Below are 18,696 nucleotides of genomic sequence, written 5' to 3'. Positions count from 1 at the left end.
CCTATGAAGAATCACCCCATTCAGCAACAGCTGCTGCCATATGCACAAGGACTCTCAGTGGCGCTATCCTGGTATTTTAACATCTCTGGTACTGTTAATGCTGTAACATACCATGTAGCCTTCTGCCTGGCCAGTCTTGTACATGTACAACATACAAAATAATCACACTCAACTGAAACACTGGCTGACATTTTTCTGTTAACACGGGTAATAATAGCAGCACACTAAACAACAAAGAAGTTAATAAATAAATAAATCAGTTACAAATAAATAAATCAATGCCAAGCATGAATTGGAGCATTATTCTGGCCCTGGATTTGTGACTGATATATTGGTTTTAATTATGATCAAATCACAGAAAACTGCCAACTACCATTAGCTTGATCCTGCATTTCATTTGGAAGTCACTTTAAACATAAAACTAGACCTCAAAAAGCAATATTGCCAGTCAGCATTGTGTAACATTAAATTATTTAAACAGAAAGAGGAAAATAGGAAAGTTTCCCTAAGGGGCAGTGTGTATTAGCTAACACAGTTCTGCAACAGAGCTGGCTTGATTTCAGCTGAACTGGCACATGGGCAGAGAAGCCCATTACTGTCCACAGAGGTATATCCCCAAGCACTCCTAGACTCCAGAGATTTCTATACTGAATATACCATGAGCCAAGTCAACATGTCATCATCAAAAGTAAAAGTTCCCTGCTTTTTCCTGCCATCTCTTTCCCTTCCCAGCTGCTTCTGGCTGCACACTACCACTGCTTGCCCTCAGCCAGCACTCATTTGATGCAAAGCAAGCTGATTCAGCTCAGCGAAATTACAGAAAAATGACCTCTGGCAAAAAAGTAAATGTTCTTTTGCCAGTGGAGTGAATTTACTGCTCACCTTGTGGCCAGAGCGCATCGCTAGAAGCAGGAGGGTGGAGCAAGGAAAGAGAAAGGAAAGGTGAGGCCTCTTCTTTTGGGTGTCACCAAGCAGCTGAGGCAGCCCAGCCCTGCTGCCAGACCACACCTGTAGGCAGCAGCACATGCTTCAGCTTTCAAGATCACTCCTCAGACCTTAGGCAGACAATTCCCATTAAAGTGTTACCTTAAGTACTTAAATCTGTCTTCTAACCATCCCATGACATTTTTGACTCTGTAAAGGATTTGTTACATTATTTTTACAAGTAGAGACTCTTCATTTAGGGAAAGAAATGAGGATCGAAAATTCAGTACTGCCCCAGGCCGGTATGCTGCACAGATTGTGTTACAGTGCTATAATTTAAGATTTTGCTCTTAGAGTGAAAAATTATATTAGCTTGTATTTCAGCAAAATATATTTATTATATTAAATTCTTGACTTGAGAGATAAGCACATACAATATCACTACTGGCTATAGACACTTAGTTATGAACTACAGTTCGAAAGGTGTTAAAGCCCATCAAAGTTCAGTTCCTAAACAGCAAGGAATTGCTGCATTTGAAACAAAAGCACTCCTTACTAGCACAAGAATCAAAATATTTTCAATATTCAGAATCATGAACATATCTAATATGATTTCTAAATACACATCTTAATAGGTACGCTATAATCTACGCATTAAAATAACATGTAATTAACTGGATCTATCAAAGGATTTTTTCTATCACTGACATCTTTCAAAAAAGCTGTTTATAAGTATCACGGATACCAGGATACTGTAAAAGCACTTACTCTAAACAGACTCTTTTGTTGTCTTACAGAACAGTGTTACAAAATATCTTTTCGTTACTAAAAGATAAAATGCACAAACCTCGAGGTAGCTTTCCTAGACAGAGGACAGCAACAAGCAGCAGGGATCAGTTAAATGAGAAAACTGAGGAAGTCTCACTGGCTGGTCTCTGGACAAGTAGATTTCTCTCATACACAGGAAAAGCAACCCACTGGATGAACTGACTTTATCTGGTGGTTATAGACATTAGCAATTAAGTTTTCAGTCTATTCCACCTCTATTAAAACCACATAAAAGAAATTAAACCTAACAACAACTGTCACCATTTGTTTTGCTCAACTTCGCTATTTGATTACAAGAAAGAGGATCTACTCCAACAATGTTCAGGGAAACACTGTGTCTGTAGTATATTGACAATTAGTTCATTTAGTGGTCTAAACTAATTGCGTATGTTTCCCTATCTGTAAATCTGGAATGGTGCTTGCTGTTTGTGATTTCTCATGTAACGTGATTTTACAGCCACATATCTAACAGTATTAACACACCCTCCCCTTCTCTTCAGGGAAATATCCTGTAATGAAAATAGACAACATTATGGTACTCTCTGAAGTTCACGTTGCCATTACTTGAGAAAAATCAAACAAAACAGTAGCAGTTTTAAAATTTATTAATATCTTGTTCCAAATTTGTGACAAGAAACTTTTACAGTAGCTCCACACCAATAGATAACCAAACACTATAGCTAAGTGGAAAAGACATTTTGTATCACTTCGGTCCATGTATCGCCCTTCCCTCCGTGCCCAGCTGAGGGAAAACAGTGCACTCTAAGTGTAATATTATAACAAAGATTAGCGGAGATCCTGCAGAGAAATCAAAACCTGTAGGTTCTTCGCCACTGGAAATGCTATTTCCAATAGTAACAGCAGCCTAAGTGCTTCATCATTAGCATAAACCTAGAGTCATTTGCTGTCATCATGCCTCGTTCATATGTAAACCAGAAACCCTCATGTTTCCTAGGGGAAGGAGGTCTCCCACCCCCACCCCCTCACATACTCTCCTGCAGCTGCAAGCAATACAGGTGCTAACTTATGCAAACACAAGGAAAACTCACTCTGCTGGTTTCTGGCTTTGGTAGCTTCTTTTCTTCTTATCCCTCCTCCCTCTGCCCCTGCCTCTGGGTGACTTCACTCAGTCTTGTCAGCACTGAGGGCTTCCACACTTACCTTTCCCTCCTGATCCAAGGCTCCATTTCTTCCTATAGTTGACTTTGCTGCTTGTTCAAACTAGGCATGAGGAAAGCAGAACCTCAGCTTTTCCTCCTAAAGTCTCTTACCCTCCTGCTTTCTCATTTAGTATTGACCACTCTACTTTTTCATTCCCCCCGTGTTTTTTTTTTAGGCATCTAATCTGATTGGCTGTAGTTAAGTTTCTAAACTCTGCATTTCACTACAAAATTCATTTCACTCTGTGGTTTGATATTGCCTGGAGTACTACAAACTGAATCTTCAAAAGACTTACTCATTGGCATACACCTTCCCCTTCTGGAGCAATGCCTTCAGGTGCAGTCACCCTGTTTTCAAAGGGATATTCCTCATCTTTACCTCTGAGGCACGCTCCTCTGCTCATCTCAGCCTGCATACCTTCAACCTGCAAGGAAAGCAAGACACCACAGTTCACCCACCATCCCCCTGCCCCACACGGATGTCCCCTTTGCTTCCACCCTGTTCTGTGCAGCTGATGCCCATTTTCCTTATACTTTAACTAGCACACAGCCAAAGATACAGGAATTTACTCTCTATGCACTAGGTGGCTTACATTGCTCTAAATACTTAAATACTCTTTCTGTCTGTTCCTCTTGCTGGTTGACTTTTGGCCTGTTCAGGCTCCAGGCCTGCAATGACTTACTGATGGGGAATGCCCAAGTCTTTTGGAAAGCTCTGAGATATATATATATATACACACACATATATGTATATAAAAGAGGCTTTTAGCTTGTAAAAAGAAAAAAATTAGCTAAAGGGCTGTGCTTTTATATTATTTAACCTCCGTAAAGCATCCTCAGAGCCATGACCAACCTAAACCACCGAGCACCGGCACACAGGAGCTTGAAGCGGCAAAGCAAGGGCTCTGGGCCGCCCTGAGGGGAAACACGGCGCTGAGCTTCTCCCGGTGACACACCCGCCCCCCCGAATTCTCGCCCCCGCGCCCATCGCCGGGAGTTTTTATTTTATATCCCTCACACACTTTAATTTTTCTGTGAGGAGAGCGGCAGGTCGAAGCGAGCCGCCGCGGGGGGAGGCGTCCGGGCGGGCGGGAGCGGCGTCACCGTCCGGTGACGCCGCTCCCGCCCGCCCGGACGCCTCCCCCCGCGGCGGGGCAGGGCGGGAGAGCCGCCCTAACAAATTGCTTTACAATGCGCTCCCCGTGAGGCAACCTGCCGCCTCGGGGCGGCTGAGGCGGCTTTCGGCCTCCAACTTGGGTGTCGGCGGCCGCCCCGGAGTCCGCGGCCCACGGCGCTGCCCGCCGCTGACGCCGCTTCCCCTCAGCGGGAACAAGATGGCCCCGCCCCGGCTCCTCCAACAAAGCGCCAGCGCTTCACTTGACGCGGCCCCGCCGAGTAAACCGGCCTTCCCTCGCCCGCCCTCCACCCCCCGCCTCACCGCCCGGCCCGGCCGTCCCCGCCTTCGGCCCCCCCACCACCCCGCCCCGGTGGCGGCTACCGCCCCCCGCCACGCTCGCCTCCAGCCGCCGCCGCTTCCCCGTCAGGCCGCGGCCGCCCGTTTCCCAAGTCACAGACCTCCTTCTCCTCCTTGCCCCCCGCCGGCGCTGCTGGCGGCGGCTCCGGCGGCGGCGCCCCCTCCACCCCCCGCTCCGCCGCGGCCTCCCTGCCCCCCGGCCACGGAGCCGGAGCCCGTGAGCCCCAGTGCGCGCTGGCGGGGGAGGTGCATCCTGGGAAAGAGCAGCCCGACATGGGTCTCCGCCTGGCCGCCGCGCAGCCCCCGCCGCCGTGCGCAGCTCCCCTCAGCCGCCCGCCCGCCGCCCGCCGCTGAGCGGGAGGGGAGGGGAGCGCGGGCAGGGCAGGGCCAGGGCAGGGGGGCCGGGACGCGGCGGCCTGGCCCGCGCCGGGGAGGGGGCCGCGGCGCTGCCCGCCCCGCATGAGGCAGGGGGGGGGGGCCGCTCCCACCCGCCCCGCTCGGTCCCCGCCGTCGCCGCCCTGCGCGCAGGGCCCCAGCGGAGCCCCCGCCGCCCCGGCCCCGCGCCCTGCCCCGATGATGGACAGGAACTACCCGACGACCCCCAGCTTCGCCGACCCCCTGGCCCCGGCCGCCGCGCAGCCCGCCGCCTCCTGGGCCTACGAGCGGGGCGCCGGCAGCCTCAAGCCCAGGTGAGGAGGGTCCGCCGGGGGAACGGGGGGGGGGGTTGTGCTGCGGCAGGAAAGGCCGGGGTCTGGGCCGGGGCCTGGGCCGCGGGCGCCCCCCGGGGCGAGGCGGGCGAGGGGCCCTCTCCGGCGGGGCGAGGCAGGACGGCGGGAGGGGGGGCGCGGCCGGGGTCGAGCGGGGCCCAGCGGCGCGGAGCGGCGGGTGAGGCCGGGCGCTGTGGCGGGGCGGGGGGGGAAGCGGGCGGACGGGCCGCGTCCCGCCGGGCCTCCGCGTCTGGGGTGGGGGGGCACGGCCACCGAGCCCGGGCGGAGCGGGGGGGGGGCGGCCGGAGCGGTCTCCCCGCCGTCGCCGGGCGCCGGCGGCCCTCGTCGGCGGGGCGGGCGGTCTCCCCGCGCGGGGCGCGCTGCCGCCGCTGCTCTCCGCTGCTCTCCGCCCCGGAGGCTCGCGTTGGGCTGCGGCGCGGGTTCAAGAGTTCACGCGTCCCTGCCCGGCTCCGGGAGGCAAGCGGGGCTCGGGGGGCGGCGTGGCGGGAGGGGGGAGCGCTCCGTGTGCGCGGGGCCGCGGGCACCGGCGCTGCCCGCCGGAACAATGCTGCCTCCCGGCCGGGCGGCGAGGCCGTGTCACGCCGGGGCACCGGGCGACCTCTTCCCCGCGCCGGCAGACGGCAGCCCCCGGGGCGGTGGTGGTGGTGGTAGCGGCGGCCGGCGCCGCGCTCGCATCCCCCCTTCGCCTTTTATTTCTGCGCGTCGTTGTTTCTCGCTCTGCTGAGGCTGGTGAACCTCCTTCGTCTAAAGCGGTGCTCTCGGGCGTGCGGAGCCTCCTCTCAGCTAAAACTTGTCTGGAGCGATTCGGTCCCACGGAGAGTTCTGTGAAGTTCCGGGAAGCGGGGAAAAAATGCTGGGTATCTCATTGGCTTCGGGTTGCTTTTTGATTGTATAACGCTGCCGACTCAAAGGAGTATTTTCTAGGTGATGAGATTTTTGTTATCGCCTGCCTTGTATGCCTCTAGCTCGATACATCTGCAGTTCCAATCTCGACAACGTTTAAAGGTAAAAGATAGTCTCGGGCTAAAAATACAGCGTCAAAATAGGTGCGCCTATAGATGACTTTGCATTCGGTCATGAAAGTGGTCAGGCGTGTATTCTGATCTGTCTGATAAGATTAATAGATTATCAAGTCAGAAGGACTGTTGCAATCATCTAGTCTGACCTCTTCATAATGCAGGCCATAGGATTTTTTTTTTTTTTCAATCTGCGTTTGAAACTAGAGCTTACGTTTTAGAAGGTGCAGTTAAAAATTTCCAGTGAGGCAAAATTCAACACAATTCTTGGTAAGGTATACAAGTGGTTGGTTTGTATTTTATTTCTTATATCTGATCTGAAGAGGGCTACCTTTAGTTCCTAGCCACTGAATCTCGCTATGGCCTCATTGACACTGAAAATCCCATTATAACTCATGTTTTCCAAAGTATGAATTCTTATGAATTTTTACTGATTTCTTGCTTTATGTTCTTTTTCTTAAGAAAAATAAGTAATCTTCTGAAGTTTGCTACCAGGCTTTCTTTTATTTTCTTTCTTTATTTTCTTATTTCACTTATTCAGCCTTTCTTCTGGATCCTCTCCAATTTGTTGTCACCCTTCCTGAATTGTGGATACTGCATTTTAGAGGCAATTAATTCAATGTTAAGTAAGAAGGTAATAGGACCTCCCTGGGGTGTGAGGCTCTAGATTCCTTGTGTCACAGAGAATTGCAAGGATGGTTAGGTTTTTTGGCCAAAACCTTGCCCCATGAAGCTGTGTTTAGCCAGGTTCTCTGCAGAGTTGCCTACATGGCAAAGTAAGCTCTCCTACTGTTCCTTCTAATCTTTCTTGCCAATCGTTGAACTGCTTTTGGTCATGTTGCTCTGTTGGTTTCAGTGGAAGTCAGTGATGTGCCCTTTCTGTATTGCTTTCGCCAGTTCTCATCATCTGGGGGGGATCCTGCCATCTATTCAATGAGGAAGCTTTTTTGGATTTTCCAGGTCATTTAAGAATATGTAGTGCAGGAGCAAGAGTGGATCCCTCTGGGATCTTAGAAGAAGCACGACTGCTTTATGATTATTTTCTGTATTAAAAAAAAATCCCCTGGTTTCAAAACATAACTTTAGTCTTTTTAATAGCTCCTATCTTAATGCAATGTTAATTGTATATTTTGGGAATTCCTTAATTGAAATGGCATGGAGAACAGTCCCAAGACAAGTACGGTGCAGAAGCTCATTGGATCAATGCCTGCTACCTTTACCAATCAAATCGTTAATCTGAAAGATAAATTGGTATTACTGAATCCATTCTTGATATGACAATATTTATGTTATACTTTAGGAAGCAATGTCAAGAAGACCTTGCTTTCAGTTCTTAAAAGTTTCATCTCAAGGCTGTGTATATGGTTACAGATGATATGTTTTAAATGTGTTGACTGAAATGTTTTAACTTTTTTTTTTTGGACATAGCAAGGGCAGGGAAAATATTATGGATCATATGTTGCACTTGAAGTTATGTACTGGGCTCTGAAGAGTTCATTTTAGTACGGATTAGAATGCTTTATCTTCAGCAGGATTTAAAGATCTGAACCATGTTGGGCTTCCATAGGTGTTTCTGGTTCTTCAGTCACTGATAACATTTGTCTTTGTATGGATGGAGCCAGTTGCTGGGGAATTGGGATGTAAGAGTCATGCCTGTTGCTGCCAAGGCTTGTACCAGCCTGGAAGCAAGCCTGTGAAGGTATAGATGTACTGTAAGGGAATATGCTGTCAATGTTCTCGACTTGTGTTACAGATCACTTCACATTTTTCAAAATGGTGGTTTTGATTGTGGTTGACAGTCATCTAAACAGCTGAAGCTGCATTAGCCTGATGTTAAATTAAAAAAATGTATGTCATGTTCATCTGGTACTTGCTTGAAAAGAATTCAGCCTTTAGGTGATATAGATAGCAATATTTCATTCAAATTTCATTTCATATTTATGTTGTTGCAGGCTGTGTTGTGGCAGGGTATGTTCCCTTTGTGTGGAGAGCCATGTTCACAGTCTCAGCTCATCAAAATGATTTCTCCTCCCTACAAGCGTTGCTCCTGTCTTCCTGCGCTTAACTTCAGCCATCTGGTTTTTATCCTGCTCCTTATTTCTTGCAGGCACTGTTTTGTCTGTGCAATGGCACTATTCTTATCAACTGAAAGGAAACGTGTGGTGAAGTATTATAAGGACATTGCTACCAGGCCTGCTGTGACATAACTTTTCTCATGGAATAGGAGGAGATAGTGAAACGGGGCCGGGAGCTGATGGAAATCACTTGAATCACTGCGTTAACTGAGCAGAAATCTCTCCCACAGAAGAGCGTACTTGGACAGTGCAGCCACAGCAGCCCTGTAGCAGGGGGCTGAAAGGGGTGCTCCTGTCCTCCGCGTTCCCCTTGCCCCCACACACCTCTTACGTAGGCTGTCAGCATCTTGAAGGAATTTCTGATGGTTGTACAAGCACACTGCCACTTCTGACCTTTTATTGTAGCTGTTAGAAAACCTTACTTCTGTGCTGAAACTCTCTCTTTTTGTGGCATGGTCTAAAGCTAGTCCCGTATTGAGTAGCAGATAACTTATGTCACGCTTGTTTGCTACGTGCTTGAGAAAAACATGGTCTTCAGAAAACAGGTGAACGCGTAGTAGTTTGAGAGATTGTCATAATTGCTTGGAAAGAGAAACGGAGATAAGTGATAATGGATGAGGTTTCTGGTTGAGTATGTGTCTGACTTGGGGGTACTTCTAGGATTTCATTCAGAGAAGGCTTTTTACTAGTGGAGGCACCTCACTGTTGTTTGTTTTTTACCACAGCTCTAAGACTCAAATCTTCTGCTACATGTGATTGAATGTCAGTCACAATTATTTTGTTGTTGTTTTAAATTTTATGGCAACTGCCGTGGTCTCTGATGTTTCTTTATGCCTGGTAGTCTTTGTCCGTCTCTGCCATACACAAACATAAGGGTGTTTATGTCATTTAATTCAAGATGGTTCTTTACAATAGATAACATTGACATTTGATTACTGCGGCCTATATTTATAGCAGCTAATCTAAGATAATGAGTTAGTTACAGTGGTAGTTCATCTACAAAGTTTTGTAAGTGGGAGACTTAAACTTTTATGATAAATGGTTATGATGATTTTTTTACTTGTGTTTTTGCATAGCTGTCAAACTAATGCTTATTGTAACAACTGTATGATAACTGTGATTTAGTTAAGGCTCAATTTTAAATTATAATGGATTTTTGCATAGCTATAGGAACTCTAAAAGTGCAGATAGTGTGTTTTAGAAAAGCATAGAACATTTTCTTTCATCAAATGAAATTGTTCTGAGGGGTAAACCCAATATTTGTTGTTAAACACATTTCCTATAAAAAGTTCCCCATGGCATACTATTTCAAATGTTGAGAGGTAAAGCTCGTAATCTGAATATATTTAGAACACTTGCTAAAAAAAGGCACAGAAGGATTAAATAAACTTCATAAACATATGAAAAGGTAGGTCACTTCAAAATCTTACCGAACTTTCTGTCATAGTTTATAACTAAACCGTTTATACATACAAAATAAAACAGGTAGTCCATGGTGTGGCACAGATACCTTACAGGGACTTGCTGGCTTTTGTCAGTGGTCTTTTTTTTTTTCTTTTTTTTACATTCTTGTTTTAACCTGCATTCAGTACACACTGAAATAACAGCTGTGACAAGGTCAAAGACTGACTGAAGAGAGAGGCTGAACACATTCTTGCTGTACGCCCCATAGGTTTTTTGCAGATGCAGATGTATGCTCATCTTGTAAAATCTTTGCTAAAGTTTCAGAATGAGCCAGGTAGGCTTGTTTGGATTTATATGCTGCTTACCTGTCAAAAATTTAACAACAACTTCACACAAAACATTTTAAGCATTTTATGTTGCTTTGCTGCAGTGAGAAATGGTGACATAGAACAGTGTGCAGAAGGAACGAGTTGAAAGTTAGTCTGAGGGTGCAGTTACATGAGATGGCTGAACTCACTGCTGTTGAAAGGGGCTCCTTTCCTCCTCCCTTGTGTTGGCTCTGGTGTTTGTGCGACTGCACAGGGAGCTGGTCTGATTTGTTAATCCATGAGAAAACTATCCTGACGGAGGAGGTGGATAGCTTTCTCCTGAGCTGGAGAGCTGCGCTGGCGTACCTGTGCTGTCAGACAGGAATCCAGAGGTGGCACCAGGGGACGAGCAGGGAGCAGAGCTGTAATGAGTGGACCGTGTGGCCTCAGCGGGGACTCTGCCTTGTGGTCCTAGGCAGCTTTTAGATGGGCTCAGCCTTGCCATGTCCCTGTCCTCAATGAGCGTCCCACCCAAATTGTACTACCTGCTTCCCTGCCAGGAGCACTTAGTAAGTGTCTGTGTTAGTTGAGTGCTTGACCTCTCTTGAGATTGCCTAGAATGATACTTCAGATGTGAGCCCTTTCCCATGGAGCCAACAACTTCCACACAGGTTACTGAATATGTTGTTCTGGAAGAAAGAGGTTTTGTATTCTTCCACCTATGCAAAAAGTCTTTCAGTCCCATATGTGTATTTTACCTTTCATCCTGTTAATTCTAATTGTAGGCGTTTACTTTATACTGCCAGAGAACAACCTTTTCCCTTTGTTTCTTCTGTACTTTTGCCCACCTTTTATTTTTTCTTGGAGATGCTGTTGATTCTGGCATAATGCTGTCATAGGAAGGAGATTGTTTTTAGAAAAATCTTTGTTCCCGTCAGGAAAAAAGCACCTATGACTGGACTATATTAATTCTAAACAATACTAGAGCTCTTACAGAGGGGTGTATTTTCCTTGGATTTTTTTCGTTTCTTGTATTTTGTCAAAGCATTCACGAATTTGCATATCAAAAAGTTATTTTGTGTGATGAGTGCCTATTCCATACATTAAAAAACAAAAATAACCAAACCCAAAAACTAGTTAAAAGGCAGCACATTAATAGTCACACTTCAGACCTTCCTTAGCAGCCTTAAGAGTGACAAAAATAACTTTGAGCAGCATGCAGAATTCAGCCTTTCCAGCACGGCATTTCTTGCTGTACCATGCAAGTGACAGAGAGGAAAATTCTTAGAATTTTTAAGCAAAAAGAAATAATGTGCTCAGAGAGGATGGAGCTCTTAGTTATTCAGTACTAGATTTACTTATCTCACTGGACAGATTTCGTAGTTTCTGGTTTTACTTCTGCTATTTTATGTCACCTCTTCTTATATTACTTCCTTGTTTTATTACTTTGAATGGACTGTTAGGGATGAATGGGCACTTACAGTTGGAGCATCCTCAGAACCTCTGCGACCATGGGTTGCAATAAATAGGGGCAAGGAGCTTTTACTCCTGAATTCCTGCATACTTGAAGTTTCTTATTCCAAAACAATTCAGCAAGAACCTACATGTGTTTAGACAAGCTTTTATTTGCCCGTATTGCTTTTCATGTTTTTCATCTTCCTTCTACATGCCTACCTCTGTTGCTTGCTTAGGACTTGTGTAAGTGTAACCAATTACACTCAGCAGGAAGAAGGCACCCTTAGGCATCCTTATCTTAGAGTAATAGTATTTACATAGGAGGATACTAAGGAACATTTATTCTTTAATAACCCTATATGAATTATACTTGGGGCTGTCATACATCTAGATTTCATTGGAGATAGCCCTCTTTTTCACCTGGCAGTGTTGCGTGAGAAGAGTTTGTGCGCTTTAGCCCTTCGTCTAGCGTTTCCAGATGTCTGGCAACTTGTTCTGAAAGTTTTTGGACATCCAGAACATGCCAGGCAAATGGCCACTGCACTTGCGTGGTGTGTGTGCAATCAGGCTGGTGTTCTGTGGTGATACTGAATGTACCAGCGTGTGTTGCATGTTCCGTGTTGCACTTTTTTCTGACCAGGAAATCCCTTTCAGAAATACGGCAACGTAGTGTTTCACACCACATCCTGTTTACTTTCTCTCTTCTTCGTGTCAAAAATTCCAGTGCTAGACAGTGAATAATCCTTCAATTCCTATGTTAGTCTTGTTTCATTATTCTCTATTGAGTCTGCCAAGAATAGGATTTCTAATAGGTTTTTCTTGATTGTGAACATTTGCTCATTTGCTATACAAAGAGTGATCCTAGAAAACTAACTCCTTGGGACTCTCAACAGCAGCCATTTGTTAACTACCTTCAGTTGTTGCTGGTGACCTGGAGGTTACTGATGCTCAGTGCCACTGAAGAGAGGTGGGATTTTCTTCTTTTCCCTTCCAAAAACCTCCCTTTTGTTATTCTCTTTAAAAGAGAATACAGGTTTTTCACCAATTAAAGGAATTTTTTAGTTTGTGTGTGTGTTTGTGTGTAGTTTTGATCTCTGTTAATACTTGTTTTTGTTTAGACATCTGCCTGAATATCAGGAAATCTTAAATCAATATCTGGGGCATATTTGGGGAATTTGTTTTATATAGTGAAGTTTTTCCCATCTCAAAATAAACGCGATGTACCTGTAACTATTTTTCTACAGCTTTGAACTGTGTGCATTTTCTAGTTGAAGCATTCACAAGCAACTGAGTTCATATGGTATTTTCAACTAAATAAAAAACGGTGACGATGTGGTAGTCAGGGTCATTTCTGCAAGGTTAGAAATGTAGATTTAAATCTGTTTTAGGATGAAGAGAGCACTGATGAAGAGGTGTACGAGCTAAATTCAAGGACTATGCTAATTTTCCATATAAAATTACGTAATAACACCCTGTGATGTTTCCTTTAATGTAAAGGACTCTTGCTCCTGCATTTTACGATGAACTGTGTGTTGTTAATATGTTAGATCTTTCCTGGGCACACCTCCTAAATTGGGATAGAAGTAGTGTTAGTCATAGGGATGCCTCTTTATTGAATCTAAAGGAGCTCATATGAGCTGCTTAGCTCTTGTAGTGTGTTGTGGGATGGGGAAAACACTGTACTGGCCATGTAGGCATGCTGGAAGACTTGGAGCCCATTTAATGGTGTTGAATTGTAGGCTGTACAGATGACCAAGGGTGGTAAGGTTTGTGGTCTCCGATGTAAGCAGTGAGTAGACACCTTGATCTGTGCAAGTTCTGCTGCTGGGAGCCGTGAAGCCACTAATCTTCACAGTGGTTCAGTATGTTGTGTACTGAGCTCTTAAAAAATTTTAACTTCACAAAACCTTGAGAAACCGACTCTTATTTCAGTACTGAGTATTTGAAACTGGGTTGTGACGGCTGTAAATCTCAGTGGGTTAGTGTTTGTGCCTTAGTTTCCCTAAATTAAAGGAGAGGATAGTTCATGGGTTATGGAACTGTGAAGTGCCTGGAGATAGGTAATGAAAAGAGGTGTTGCCTAAGATCGCGCTGTCATTTAATAGGACATATATATTTGCACCTTTTACCTCTTATGATGAATATCTCCACTTCAGCGTTGTCTTTTCCATATAATCGGAAAATAAAGAGCTTATTAAGAAATGGGATATCAAGCATTCCTTTAGTACCCCAAAGGTAATACTCAAGCTTGCCACAAAATATGACACTGTAATAACTGTGGGAGGATAAGGGTTGAGAAGCATTTCAGTAGCTGAAATGAATTGTATTTTTAATAAGGCACTGATGTGGCTAAGCCACATCTTGAGATAATGCTCTGCTGATTTTTATATTTTGAAATAAAATTTTATTATTAAAAGTAATGAAATCTTTTTGTGTGTAACTCAACCAACCGTAATAGAGGATTATGCTGTGTGCTCAACCATTAATGCTGTGATGATCTTGAGAAGAGTTTCGGATATCTCCAAGTATGCCTTTGACAACAGAATAGCATCACATACTGGAGAAAAAGTGTGAGATTTCCATTACTGTCTGTTACAAAAATCTTTTGAAATTGTGAGTAAAGCTCTGTAGGAGAGAAATATTACTACTTAAAAAAATCACAGCTATTATATCCATGCTGGGTAAAGAGAAAGCTCTTTCATAGAGAAGAGGTAAGAGAAGAGCATAAATAAATGTAGTGACAAAATAATCCAGTGTCTCAAAAGGATAGAAAAGAAGATTGCAGTTCTTTGCATGGCATAAGCTACACAGACCATAATGGGTACTTGTTTTTCTGCAGGGAGCAGTAGAGTAGAAGCTGTCAGGGAAGATGTGTGAACCCCTAAAACATTGCTTGGCAAACAAATGGCTTAAAGTTAGTTCTGACACTGCATTATAGTATAAATTGGGGAGTGAATGTGGACATACTGGTATCAGTTTAGATGTGGGGAGTGATGATACTGAGTTAATAAGGACACCAAAGTTAGGCTTCAATATTCAGAGCAGGAACACTGAAAGCTCTTCTCCAGACCTTGAAATCTTAAAAAGTGCATCAGGAGCTCAAAACTGGCATTATTATAGAATAGTTTAGGCAGGCTGGTAGTGCTCTTACAGTAGAAAAGGGCGGGGGGGAAGTGGGTAAGCTGTAAAAAACTTCCTAACTGATACAGCACGCTACAGTCAGTTTTATTTGCAATGCTCAGTTCTAAACATGGTTGACATTTTCTCTTGTGGGACGTTTTGTGTAATCGATTTTAATGAATTCCTTGAAAATTCCTGATGGGACACCGAGGGGTTTCCAGCAGAAACCTGCCTTGGTGCTGCCAGCCCCACTCACCCTACGGGGTGATGGCTGGGGGACTGCAGTGGTGTGGGGCTGCTGTGGCCAGGCAGTCACCTCCGTTCCTGCAGCCCTGCTCCTGGGCATGCCGGGGGGGGCCTGAAAGTCCTGGATGCTTCTTTGGCTTCTGGGTTCCTGCTAGTGTGCTGGGAGCTTTGGACTTTCTCATTAAAAGAATCTGAAGTAGCTCATATTTAGAATTTTAATTCTAAGTTTAAAATACCTTCACTCTTTTTTTTGCTTTCGTAGTGCATCTGATTTTTGTAAGCCATAGAATTTCTTTTAGAAAGTTGCTCTGATTAGGTTACTGAGAATTTTTGTCCAAGCCAAGAGAAGTGGTAGTGATATCTGCCAATAATGATTTAAAAAAAAAGGTAGTTGACTTTGTTAAATGTACAGCTTTTCAACTGTAGATAACCTCATCAAAAAGGCAATTTAGATTGTATACCTTAAAAAATAAGAACATAAAGTAGTTTGTCCAGTCCCTCATAGTAACTGAAGTTGAAGTTTATAAATAGCTCATTTCTATCTGAATATTAGCTTTCATGTATGTAGTTTCAAGACATAGTTTAACTGATTCTTATGAAAACGGAATTATAATTGTCTTTGTTATTAAGAACTCCACAGGTTACTTAATCAGACAAGCCAGCACTTGCACTCAGGTATTGAAGTACCAGTAACAGACTATTTTGGCTTTCCTGAAGTGGTTTTGGGGTTTTTATTTTTAAAAGGATCAAGCATAAAGAGTTCAGACACATGAACATGGGGAGTAAAAGGGAGATGGACCTCTTTTTTAATAAAGTCTTTTTCCTCTCTTAAAATACGACATGTATTCAGGGAAAGAATCACAGGAACAGCATGAACTTTTGCTTATTCAGGCAGTTGCCTGCATGTAATTTTCTACCTCAAAATCTATTTCTTAGAAGCTCCTATCTCAGCTCCTAGAAAGCAAGGAAGTAATGAGTGTTTCCTCTCGCAAGTACCTTGAGGCAGTCTTTGGTCCACGTCATGGCAGTCTCGGCCATGCGCTTGGTGGTTCTGCATATGAATTGATGTCAGAAATTTTAAGTTAATCTTTCATTAAAGAGTGAAGGGTGATTGCCTCTGGTATGTTATGATTTGATCTATTTTACATTGAATATGTAGTCTGTAATTACATTAAAAGGGAAGAATGTGACATAGTGAACAAACAGTTGAGATTGTCAATAAAATACTCTTCTGTGTTTTACTGAAATAACAGTACTGGAGCCTGATTCTGTATTTTCCATCTTTCTAAAAGTAATTTTCTATCTTGAAGAATAATATTATTAGATGGTTAATAATACCTAAAAATCTTGACATCTATGTATTTTTTATGTGATAATTCAAAAACAGGCCAAGCAAATGCTAAAGATACATGCTGTTCCTAAAGGAACTCTTTCCATACCTTTTAAGATGTATTAATTTTAGGGATGCTTTTCTTCTGATTTCTCAGTGGTGGACTGTATTTTTCAAGTAGCAGATTATTTTTTCTTTTGTTTCGTGGATACCATAACTGTTCTAGACTGTTAAATACTCTTTCTCTTTGTGCAAATGTTGGTTGAATCTTCAAATGTTAAGGATTGTCTTGTCTTGTATCGTCTAATGAGGGGATCAGGGGGATGAGATACAGGGAGTAGGCTGGTTTCCATTTTTTCCTGAATCTGCCAACATTTGCAAGCTTTGAACCAACTTTGTTCTTGCAGTCTCTGCCCTCCCGCCCCCCTGCCCCAGTATGTCTGAGGCTGGGAAATAGAGGTGAAAAATCACACATTGTATACATTTCTAAGTAAATATTTTGCCCTGAGATGAGTCTCTGGGCTGAGCAGGAGTTTGTTTTCCTTTGTTTTCCATTGGAATTAATTTCTGAAACATTTTCTGTTGTTTGTACAGGCTTGCTTTTAAACTTCCAGAAATGCATTGGCCTGTCCATTGGACAGGAGTGATTTGATGCTATTAATAGTGTTAAACGCATTTAAGTAGCAACTTTCTAGGCAAATCTCTCCATCCTTTATGATTCTGCTTTCTTAGAGTCATTGCTTTTTTAAAATACAAGATCAAACCCATTTTTTGATTAAATATATCTACCTATAACATTGCTTTTAAATTTTAATTTTATTCTGAGCTGTAGATAAGCCCTAGATGCCAAATCACATTCTAGTTAGACTGCAGCAAACGGCGGTGAACTCGGTTGCTGTTAGAATGGGCAGCTGAAGCACATGCTGGCTAAAAGGTCACTTACCCTCAATTTCATCTGTATTAAATTGACATAATGTTTGCAAGTAATTACATTCTGTCTCCATGGGATGCTGTGAATAAAGGCAAATTAGCAAAGATAAATATTTAAGCAAAATATTAAATATTATATCTAACATTAAAACAATTATAAATATGAACCTGCCAACAGATAATGCAAGCTGGAATTGTATTTTACATGTTTAAAATCAAATATAGTGGACAAAAAGAGATGTAAGCTGCATATCAGTTTATATATTTTATATTTATAACAGTATTTTTAGTATTTAGAAATATGTTTGTTTTTATGGTGTTCGGATCTTAAGCGGCTTTGCTTTCAGCCTCTGACTGGAGCTCTCTATTGCATGGCTAAGGAGCTGGTTGAGGAGAGACTCCTTTGCCAAGTGTCAGAGCTTTGGGGTGGAGGGGGAAATTTGAGTACTATTTCCCCTATTTCACATATATCTCAAGTCAGATAAAATGCCAAGTGTGAGTTTTAAGGTATTTCCTTGTCAGTTCGAGGCTATCGCTGTATTTTTAATTTCCTTTTGGGTGATTTATTTAGAAATGGACCATATGCCTAGGCATCTTCCCGCAGGAGTCAGGAAGCTCCTCTTGTTTTCAGTGAGGTCGAGCAGGCTGCCCAAAGGCGAAATCAAATCTGATCACCTGTATGGCATGTGCTGCATTGTTGCCTTTTGTTTTGTTGGGTTTGGTTGTTTTGGATCTCAGGCTCGTTAGCCTGCGCGGGAGCCCGAGGTTGGGGTGCTGAGGCTTCCCCTCTTGGGGTGGTGGGAGCACGGGGCCTTCTCATTTCTCCCGCAGTCAGGAGTTTCCTGTGCAAATACTTGTCTTGTAGGTGTCCGGTTTCACTTTGAGCGCGGCCTGCACCGTTGGAATACTTTGAAAATGCTCTTTGATTTAATGTGGCTTTTTAGCAATTTTCCTTTGTGTCAGAGGCAGAAGTTACAAGTGCCTAAGAATGAAAGAACAAGGTATTGCACCCAGAAGTATCTTTTACTGCTTAAAAGTTCAGGTCTGGTTTTCACGTAGGCGTTATGTGTTTCCCTAGAATTTGAGTAATTGCTGTTACTAAACTTAAAAAAACCCCCAAACAACAAAAAAACCCAAACCAAAACCCAACAACAACAAAAAAAACCCCAAACCAACAACTTAAAAATTGCTAAGCTTTAATGAAAATTGATCTAGAAAACAAAGTAGACAGATGAAAATGCCCTCTTTCCATGTAATGATACTTTATGTATCAAGTAAAGTAAGATACTTGTTTAAAGTGGGTTTGTTTCTGTATTTCATTCTGTATGGATGCCTAGGAGACCAAGCTTATTTGAAGACAATGAGAGAATTAAAAATAAAGCCTTAATTATATGTCCAGTGATTATTGCAACTACATTTTGTTTCCTTGTAAAAGTGATCCTTCCATTTGAGTTTGAAATTAAGAAACACATCTATCACTTCTGTAAAATGCAGACCAGATAATTGTGTTGGCAGGTGAGGAGGGTGATAAGTGCAATGTAACCCAATAACCCTTTGCAGTTGGAGACTGAAATTCATATGAACTGTTAGATTGAAGAATGCGGTGGAAATTAATTATCATAAGAATAGCAATATAGACAGGTATGTGAAGAGTTGATTCAGGAAGGACTTAATATGGGCTAACAAAAAGGAATTGTA

General features: G+C 43.5%; 1 protein-coding gene across 3 annotated transcripts in view; it reads left to right on the top strand.

Moving 5' to 3' along the window:
• Window positions 1–4,633: 4,633 nt before the first annotated feature.
• The window catches only part of QSER1 (glutamine and serine rich 1), a 47,757-nt gene continuing 33,694 nt past the window's right edge, over window positions 4,634–18,696 (top strand). Inside the window, exon 1 of one of the 3 annotated variants that reach the window (XM_075048195.1) lies at window positions 4,634–5,075. In XM_075048195.1, coding sequence (XP_074904296.1) covers window positions 4,846–5,075 — 230 coding nt within the window. In that variant the 5' untranslated portion in view covers window positions 4,634–4,845. The remainder of the gene's footprint in view (window positions 5,076–18,696) is intronic. The other 2 variants (XM_075048192.1, XM_075048194.1) reach the window with 2 other exon arrangements.

This window comes from Buteo buteo, chromosome 16 (genome assembly GCF_964188355.1).
Source record: "Buteo buteo chromosome 16, bButBut1.hap1.1, whole genome shotgun sequence".
Lineage (NCBI taxonomy): Eukaryota > Metazoa > Chordata > Aves > Accipitriformes > Accipitridae > Buteo > Buteo buteo.
This window is presented reverse-complemented; position numbering and strand designations above follow the sequence as displayed.